This window comes from Rhodamnia argentea, chromosome 4, assembly GCF_020921035.1.
Source record: "Rhodamnia argentea isolate NSW1041297 chromosome 4, ASM2092103v1, whole genome shotgun sequence".
In the NCBI taxonomy this organism is placed as follows: domain Eukaryota; kingdom Viridiplantae; phylum Streptophyta; class Magnoliopsida; order Myrtales; family Myrtaceae; genus Rhodamnia; species Rhodamnia argentea.
In genome coordinates, this window is record NC_063153.1 from 22,386,206 (window position 1) to 22,395,264 (window position 9,059).

The window sequence follows — 9,059 nt, forward strand, 5'->3', positions numbered from 1 at the left end:
AAAAAAAAAAAAAAAACCAGGTATTTAAGAAGCTACATCTTCACGGTGATGAGAGATGCACTCAGAAAGTTTACTCTTCCATCGGTCTCGGTATCTCACTCTTATGGCCATATCAACTCGTCTCTAGTATTTTTTCCATTCGAACTGGTATATATCCGAGTTGTTGAGATAAAATACATATGGTTCTGATAAGGAGTTTCATTGGTGTAAATATTGCCTTTATCTTGTTCTAATGTATACTCTGTTGAATAGCGCATCCTTAATAATGGGAAAACAGAACATTCAGGTTGGAGAAATTTGAGGATGTCACACGGGGATCAGATCACACAACTCATCTAAATCTGCTTGTGCAGTGGTCCGTCTGCCTGGACACATCCCTCGTCAAATCACACCAACCTAGCCTGGACCATTCTTTAATCACATTCTACATGGGCGTTTGCATCTTTTGGTAACATGAGATCTCTTCGAAGGCGACCTTTTGCCTGAATCGCGAGGGTCTTGCTGCTACATCAACTTCACTTTGCTTGCATAATTAATTAGCATCGAAGTTTCCAGTGACAACCAAAAGCATCCACCCGTTTAGAGCCATATTATAATGAAAACATTCGGTAAAGAGGATGGACTCAGAAGTATTATGTGCTTTGTCAGATTGTTAGGAAGCATATTTAGTTGACTAATCCTGTCCCCCATGAGGCATGCATCGACCTCGTTTCTCATCCACAAATCGCGACTCATCCGCAGAAAAGATTTACATTAGGCTGAAAAGCTCGAGTCTTGAAATTTAGGTCAAGTGATGATGGGGCAAAGTGTTAACGCCATTGGAACTTGGTTAAAAAGCTCATTACTATAGGATGAGATACTGTCATACAATACTGCATATATCTATGAAACAAAGCTATGCAAAGTAAGTGGACTATCCAAGAGGTCATACCACACTGTAATTTACGTCTAACTCTGCAGCAGAGCTGTGTGTAACTAAGAGCTAATGGACTTTTTCAGGATCCAAGGGATTATGCACAAGTTGGAAGAATGGACTATCAGACATTTCTGAGCCTCCAACCTTTGGAACCAGCTCCATGCGCTCCAGAGCAAAGCCTAATTCAAACCCTGCCAAGGGAGAACCTCCCCATCTGTACGTCTTTGCAGGACGAGAATTAGATCATACGGCGGATCAAGGCATTAATGCCGCAGGTTGCTCCTTGAGTTCGTTCACGCCGCCCCAGTCAGGCGGCTCCCCGATCAGATACTCCAGTTCCAAGTATATGTTACTGTCATTGACGGCCAGTTCTTGGCCGATCTCTCCTTCAGTGATCAGGCTACTGTCATCCAGCAGCTTCTCCGACATTGCATTATAAATTGTGGACGCATCCCCGTGCACCGTTGCCTCATTATACTTTGGTTCGAGTGCATCAGTAAAATTCTCATTTGGCACCAGATTCACAGACCCATCTGGCTTCTGATCCACACAATCCGATAAAATCCCATTCTGGCCATCTCCACAGGCACTGAACTCATGGTCATTGTTCCCCTCGAAGTTGCGTCTATCGGGGTCAGGGTCAGAGGCGAGGAGCCTCCTTTTCTTAATGAATTTGCCCGCGTCAATCTCTCTGCTGGGCTTCTTCTTCTGAACCAGCTGCTCCACAAAATGGGGGTTCCTCATTGCTTTGGCCAGGAAGAGAAACATCTGCTGGTGCCGGCACTCCGCGCACCGAATCCGCTCTTCGACAGCGCCAATTTCACTCAGCGAACACTCCTGTTGCTGCCTCAGTTCGAGAATTTCCGACTTCAGTGTCTCCTGATCTACCTTGAGTGTCTGAATTTCAGACTCCGCCTCAGTTCTTTGAGCATCCATCACCGTTCTGTGAATATCCTCAGGAATTGTGTGTCCTTCTTGCTTCTTGGTGATTCTGCCTCTTCTCTTGATGTTCTTCAGCAAGTGCTTCTTCCCTCCCAGAAAGCCTTCGTTTGCGAATTCCCACCTGTCTGGATCAACTTTCCTGAAACCCTGAGGCACAGACAATGTTTCTATCATTCAGAGGTGGAAATTCCACCCAAAATGTACACACCTCAGGCCTCAAAAGGACAAGAACCATCCAATCTCAGAACAATAACAACATCGGAAAAAGACATGCATACTAGGGATAAATTCAATCTAAGATTAAAAAAAAAAAAACAGCGACTAAAAATTCAAAAGAAAAAAGAATCTGAGCTCACATAAGTGTTGAGCTGGCGAATGAAGCTAGAGAAGTTCTGGTGCTTGAAGTATTTGGGCAAGAGGTCCTTGGAGAACTCGTGCTGGTCCCAAACCACGAAGCTGTCCCGATTCTCGCTCCACGACACCACGGAGTCCGTCTCCGGGTCCTCCACCATCTCGAACGCCTTCTTCAAGAACGGCGGCGGCCCCACCTCGTTCAGCCCCTCCATCGGCTTCGGCGGCCTCTCCGACGGCGGCGGCGGCGAGGTCGAAGAACAGGAGGACGACCCGTTATTACCATTGTTGCAGACGGCGACCTGATCCATCACCATCCCTGCGTCCTCAGCATCTTCGTCTTCTTTGCCGCCGGCGGGCAAGCCAGAGGACAAGCTCGAAGAGCACGGCTTCTTATCCCTCGCTCGGCCACGATCGACTGCACCATCGTCACCATCGTCACCATAATCACCACCATCACCACCAAAATCAAAACCAACCTCTACCTTGATGGTCGCCCCAGTTTCCATTGCGGGCTCTTCCTGCGAAATGCTCGAGGAAACCGAAGGACACGGCACGCCGCCGCCGACACTGGCATCCACCACCATTTTCAGCCAGCTTTGCGTGAGGAAAGAAAGCGTCGTTGGCGTTTTGCGTTTTCGGTTAAGGAGTGAGGATGGAGATGGGTGTGTGTGTGTGTGTGTGTGACTATGGCGTGTAGCGTGAGGCGAGGCTTGATATAGAAAGAGTTGTGAACTTGTGATGCGAAGACGGAGAGTCCAGAATCACAGTCGCAGCCTCGCAGTCATGTGTAGAGAGAGAGAGAGAGAAAGTCGCCACGTCCTGCTTCGGACAGAGATGTTGCCATTTGTAGAGTGATCCTGCGCTCGGCCTCACCGCTTTTTGTCGCCACGCACTTCGAGTCCCTCGAGAATGTGGGAATTTCGATTTAGCCCCCTGAATTCAATTCTTTTGTGCATTGTGGCCCCAATTTCCACTTCCCTAGTTTCAACGACGAGCAATAATAGCCCCTTCACCTAAATGCACACTGAAACATCCAATGTACAGGCCGATTTCATTTTTTGATTACACACGTAAATGGTTAAATACATGACCACCAATTTATGACACGCAATCGCGTTTCATCGATAATCAACTTCCTTTTATATCTTTATTACAATACTGGAAGCGATTGGGGGAATTCTTATACCCAAGTTTAAAAATGTGTCGGATTCAAATTAGCTGCTAATTTGATGCTCCAAAAGTCGATTTCCTGATCAGGAACGGCTACGACGGCAAAAGGGGCACTCTTGCTAAAGATCCTTAAAAAAATCTAAAAAAAAAAAATCGTATATCGTTTCCAGAGGTTTGGGCCGGGCCGGACTAAGCCCAACCGATGGGGGTTGGCCGATCGAACCGTCGGCCCAAATGGAGCAGCGGTTCCTCTCTCTCTCTCTCTCTCTCTCACTCACGGACTACGAGGCGACCTCCCGCAACTCGGAAGAGCACCAGAGCCAGTCACTGAGTTCAAAAGCGAGGGAAAACCAAAACTCGCACAGAGACACAAACCCTACATTCTCTCCCCCCACCTCTCTCTCTCTCTCCGTCTCCGAGACTGGCTCCTCAGCTTCCGCTGCGATGGCACGTCCGCAGTAGATGCTTCGCAGTCCGGACGTGCGACCGCTCCTCCGTCCCTTCACTTTCGCCCTAACCTCCACCGACGCAGCAGCTCGCTCCGGTGGCCATGGCGAGAATTTTTCGGGGCGCGTGTTGTCTCCGACGCTATCTGCTTCAACTAGAGGTATGTCCAGGAGGCGCGCTTTTGCTTCTCGCCCCTATTCCTTTTCTTCTGGAATTTTTTTCTCGGGGTGCGTGCTTTGCGGTTGGTGAAGTTTCAGTTTTGCTAGTGTTCTCGCAGTCTGAAATGCGATTCGCTCTTTTGCATGAGCTACTTAGTTTCTCACTTCGATCGTTCGCTTTGTTGTTCCGCGATCGTGCTTCACAGGGCCGTAGAACAGGGGCTTTGGGCTCGTATTCCCGGTTTTGTAACTTCTCTTCGAAAGGTTAGCTCCACTAACCTCTTGACGTGGTTTAAGTTTTAAATGCTGGTGCTATCGGTTCTTTGATATCATTTGGTGAGATATGGTTCACGGAAGATGGATAATCTGACAATCCTGTGCAGTCTGGGGTAATTACGAGTAACTTTTCTATGGAAGTGTGAACAAGCTGAGGAATAGCTTGTTTATAAGGGATATGCTCGTTACTTTGGTTGAGAGCCTATTGCAGCATTTCTGTCTCTACATTACCTTCCAACAAGTGCAAATGCTAACTGCGTGCATGTCCATTTTAATCGTTTATGCTTGTTCTCTACAGGACAGATTTCTTTTGAACGAAAAGTTTGGTTTCCGGACTGTGTGCTATCTATATGAATTATTTCTATAGAGACAATAATTTTTTGTCTGTTGTAAAGGTAGGAGAAAATCAAAATCCGATGGTAGCGACTCTAATGATGAAAATCTGTCTAAGAAGGACTTGGCCCTTCAACAAGCTCTGGATCAGATCACTTCCTCCTTTGGAAAGGGATCGATTATGTGGCTCGGCCGATCTCCCTCTCCCAGACACGTCCCGGTGATTTCCACCGGTTCTTTTGTTCTGGATATAGCTCTCGGTACTGGTGGATTTCCCAAGGTACTAGCTAACAGCCACCTACTCAGTTTTTCGCTAGTGACGGAATTGATATATTTGATGTTGAGAGTTTCTATTTATAATGCATGTTGGAATGCTAGAGGTATGTCCTCAGACTCACAAAATATACTGTATTTGAGTTCTTTTAGGGGCGTGTTGTGGAGATATATGGTCCTGAGGCGTCTGGAAAAACAACTCTGGCATTACATGTAATTGCTGAAGCTCAAAAGCTAGGAGGTAATAGTGTTTTGTGTTTTTGGATGCTTTCGTAAAGTTTCTCAAGCAGATCATTGTAACTGTGCATTGATGCTGTAAGAAATTTGTCCACCATATCTTGTTCTGCTGTTTCAGTTTCTTGTAGGATTAAGTTCTTTTGTTGTAATGGAAGCATGTCTTCTTGTTTGAAATTCCAAACTGCCCGTGTCAAGAGAGGACACTTTGTACAGCAACTCATCTTGGAGTGTAAAAAGCAAAAAAATGTGTGTAGCAAAAGAAAAGACATCTGTCAATAAGTTGATGTTTTACGATATCTTTGACGATTATATGTGGCAAATGGCTATCTCTGCACTGTTTTGTCCAATGGAACAACATGTGCAGATACTGTTAAAGATGTCATTTTTAATAGGAGCATACAAGAATGAGCTGTTTTTGTGTTTTTGGGTTGTAACGGAATGTATTAGGCATCCTCTTTGGTTTTGTCGAGACTTGCTTTCATTTACTTAATATCTTTTACAGGATGTTAAAGCTGCTTATGTTGAATTGTTTAGGTCACTGTGTATTTGTTGATGCTGAGCATGCTCTCGATCCCGCATTGGCAGAGGCCATCGGCGTGAAGACTGAAAACTTGCTGCTGTCTCAGCCAGATTGTGGCGAGCAAGCTCTAAGTCTAGTCGATACTCTCATAAGAAGTGGTTCTGTGGATGTCGTCGTCGTCGATAGTGTAAGTAAGGTGCTTCTTATGGGTCTCAACGTCAACGCTTTAGATTTCTCGTAATGACTGTTTTCTCTCTTTGTCCAAGTACAGTTGGTTTACTTTGAGGACCTTTTTTATTGTTTCAATTGGCTTTTGCTGGATGCATTTTAGATGAGCATGTCTATTGGAACAAAATCTCTTACCGTTCTTTTGCATCGAGTGTAGGGTTGCATGGGCACATATTTATGTTTGAGCGCATATAGAAGATTAATGAGCCACAGTTATATGTCAGGTAGCTGCTCTTGTCCCCAAAGGTGAACTCGACGGTGAGATGGGTGATGCACACATGGCAATGCAAGCTAGGTTGATGAGCCAGGCTCTTCGCAAACTTAGTCATTCTCTATCACAATCACAGACTATATTGATCTTTTTAAATCAGGTATAATCTTTAGAAATCATAACTGGTTCATAATTGCTGGGGTTTATCTCCTTATTATGTAAGACGTTGTTTTCTTTTCTTTGCATCTGCCAGAGCCTTACAAGTATATATAGTGGTCATATAATTGCCAATAGGTTGTGAAATTTTGTCCTTCCACTTGTTAGAGCTTGAATTTATTATCATGCTTGAAGGTTTAGCTATAAGAATTTGACATTGACTGCAACCTTGTTTGATTGGAGCAATCAATTAGATGCGGACAGGCTGATAAAAGATATTCAGTAGATACCCACTGAGATTTTCCAGATGACATAAGTATTTAACTCCAGTTGATCTTAGATGTGTATGCCTTCTTTTTTTTAAAATCTTTGTTACAATTGCCATGCATATCTGCTTTTGACATATTGATGTTAGGTCAATAAGTTATCTGAACATATAAGCTTCATCTTAATTCAGGTGAGATCAAAGCTCTCCACTTTTGGAGGATTTGGTGGTCCCACTGAAGTTACTTGTGGTGGCAATGCTTTGAAGTTCTATGCCTCGGTGCGCCTAAATATACGGAAAATAGGGCTTATAAAGAAGGGGGAAGAGGTAACCTGCAAATTGACGCCTATATGCCATCAATATCCCTAAATATTCTTTATTTAAGCTGGAAACCTTTCCTGTTTGACCAATCTCTTAATGCAATGATTAATGAGCAGTATTTTTTAAGAGTGTGAGTTGTGTTCAGTGTCTGACTGCATTATATTTCTTTCTGCGAGTGCATGATTCCATTATTTGTTTGTTGGTTTCAGGTGAATAATTGAAATTTATATTAAGATTCAGTGGCAAATGAGTTTGGCACTTAAATGTTCGTGGATGTTATGGTCTTTCATTCTGGTCGTTTTACTAGTTGCATCTAATGTAAGCAGGATGGGATACTCCTATTTGGAGGTAAGAGAAAGAGTGTATGCGCGTTAATAGCATCTATTTTGTGGATATATTTTGGGACAAATCCAGTTCCAGATGCCCTGTGCTATAGCAGGTATCAGGGGTTTCATTCCTCTAAGTAAGACATAGGACTGAGCTAATTATTTTATGTAGTCAAAGTAAACATGGCACCCGCTCCATCTTTTTGCTAGAAAGCATTTCGTAGCAGGTGATGATCTGATCAAGCATTTATATGTTGCAATGTTCAAATATGTTGCCTGGACATATTTGCAGGGTCTATTTGTAATCCTTGTATTGTTAACCAGTACAGTGGGAATAATCTTGTGAAGCTTGATAGAAAGTGCTCCATTTCTTGTCAAAATATGGTTCTTGGTTCATATTCTTCACCACTTAAAGTATCGTTACTGTTTTTTTTGCAGACTGTAGGAAGTCAAGTACAAGTGAAAATTGTGAAGAACAAGCTTGCCCCTCCATTTAGAACTGCTCAGTTTGAGTTGGAATTTGGCAAGGGGATATGCCGCGTCTCTGAGATCATTGATTTAGGATTAAAGCACAAGTTCATCACTAAGGCTGGGGCCATGTACACTTTGAATGATCGAAGTTTTCGTGGCAAGGAAGCTTTAAAAGGGTTCCTGAATGGAAACGACATTGAACGCGAAGAACTTATGACAAAACTCAGGGAGAAGCTTCTCGTTGAGACAGATAAGGAGTTGGATAAAGAGGCTGCGGATGGAGAAACTTCTGAAGAAATTATCTCAGCTGAAACTACCGATGAAGATGCAGCTACTGCAGTTGGAGTGTAAGTCAGTTTGCATGCAGAGGTTTCCCACTGTAGTGGCTCTATGGCTTTGCCTGCCAGATTTTATCTACAGCTGATTCTTCTGATCATTTGGTAGTTGGGGTGCTCGTCGGACCTGATTCAATTGCTAAAGGTACCTTTATGCTTCCCGCAGCTCCAACGTTATCATCTTACGCTGCGAAAATCACGGCCTTGTAAGTTGTATCGGCGCTGGAAAAAAAGAAGGTTGCATCAACGTAGGTGTATCATATTGTCATGGGTTGTGTGATTGGTCAAATTTTTGTGGGCTGGAAAGGAGTTGGTCATCTGAATGCAATTCAAGTTTAATTTAATGTTTTTGCGCGAAATGAATGATTTGGATAATATTTTCTTAAAAATAGTTGATTGCATTAATTAGTTGATAAAACATGTCTATTATTCGTAGAATTTAATGTTTGAATTTTTTTTTTGTTTATTCAATTTCGTGAGTGATATAAGTTGTCATCATTAAAAAAATGTTTTTCCATAAACAGACTGCGCTTGTCATTTCCTCTACTGTTGTAACATCGGAAAAGAAGAGTTTTGTTTTTCATCGGAGATAAGGCATTTGGAGTCTCACCTCGCATGTTTGCGCGGCCTCATTTTGTTTGTCCAATTTCTATGGGACATCTTCCATTATTATTGTATGGAAATTACTTCACGTGTCTGGGGATTTCTGAGATTTGGGGCGACATTAACCGAAATGGTTAATGAAGAAACGCCCAGTCAAAAGATCAGTTTGATGCCATTCTTGATACCATTCTTGGTTTGAGTGTCGTTTTTAAGACCCATGAGATTGACTATCGTTACGTTTTCAACTTCAATGTGTTGTAAATTTTTTGTTAAGTGTCACGCCACGCACGGTGGTGATGGTGGTATATGCCGCGCCATTTACTTATGAAAATCGATGGTGGTATATGCCGCGCCATTTACTTATGAAAATCGACACATTGATGTAAGCAAAAAATTTGATGGATGTGTTGAAAAGTATTCGACATCACTTTGTTTATGGGATTTGTATGCTTCTTATATGCTTGTAAACTCAATTCATGGTCACGGTTTAAATGCTCTTTATGTACTTGTAAAATTG

General features: G+C 43.1%; 2 protein-coding genes across 3 annotated transcripts; one reads left to right on the forward strand and one right to left on the reverse strand.

Annotated features, from left to right (window-relative positions):
- Positions 1-997: 997 nt before the first annotated feature.
- Positions 998-2,989, reverse strand: LOC115740723 (heat stress transcription factor A-2-like). The gene is made up of 2 exons (XM_030674295.2): positions 2,215-2,989; positions 998-2,005 (listed from the first exon to the last, which is right to left on the reverse strand). The coding sequence occupies exons 1-2, from the start codon at positions 2,794-2,796 to the stop codon at positions 1,172-1,174; spliced, it is 1,416 nt and encodes a 471-aa protein (XP_030530155.1). The 5' UTR covers positions 2,797-2,989; the 3' UTR covers positions 998-1,171.
- Positions 2,990-3,648: 659 nt separating this feature from the next.
- LOC115740724 (DNA repair protein recA homolog 3, mitochondrial-like) lies at positions 3,649-8,298 on the forward strand. Of its 2 annotated transcripts, none has more exons than XM_030674296.2 (8): positions 3,649-3,989; positions 4,194-4,251; positions 4,659-4,876; positions 5,023-5,110; positions 5,641-5,822; positions 6,079-6,225; positions 6,679-6,813; positions 7,572-8,298. In XM_030674296.2, the coding sequence occupies exons 1-8, from the start codon at positions 3,933-3,935 to the stop codon at positions 7,953-7,955; spliced, it is 1,269 nt and encodes a 422-aa protein (XP_030530156.2). In that variant the 5' UTR covers positions 3,649-3,932; the 3' UTR covers positions 7,956-8,298. The 2 variants fall into 2 exon arrangements, with proteins under 2 accessions (XP_030530156.2, XP_030530158.2); XM_030674298.2 differs by having other exon boundaries at positions 3,650-3,989; positions 5,641-5,813.
- The last annotated feature ends 761 nt before the right edge of the window (positions 8,299-9,059 follow it).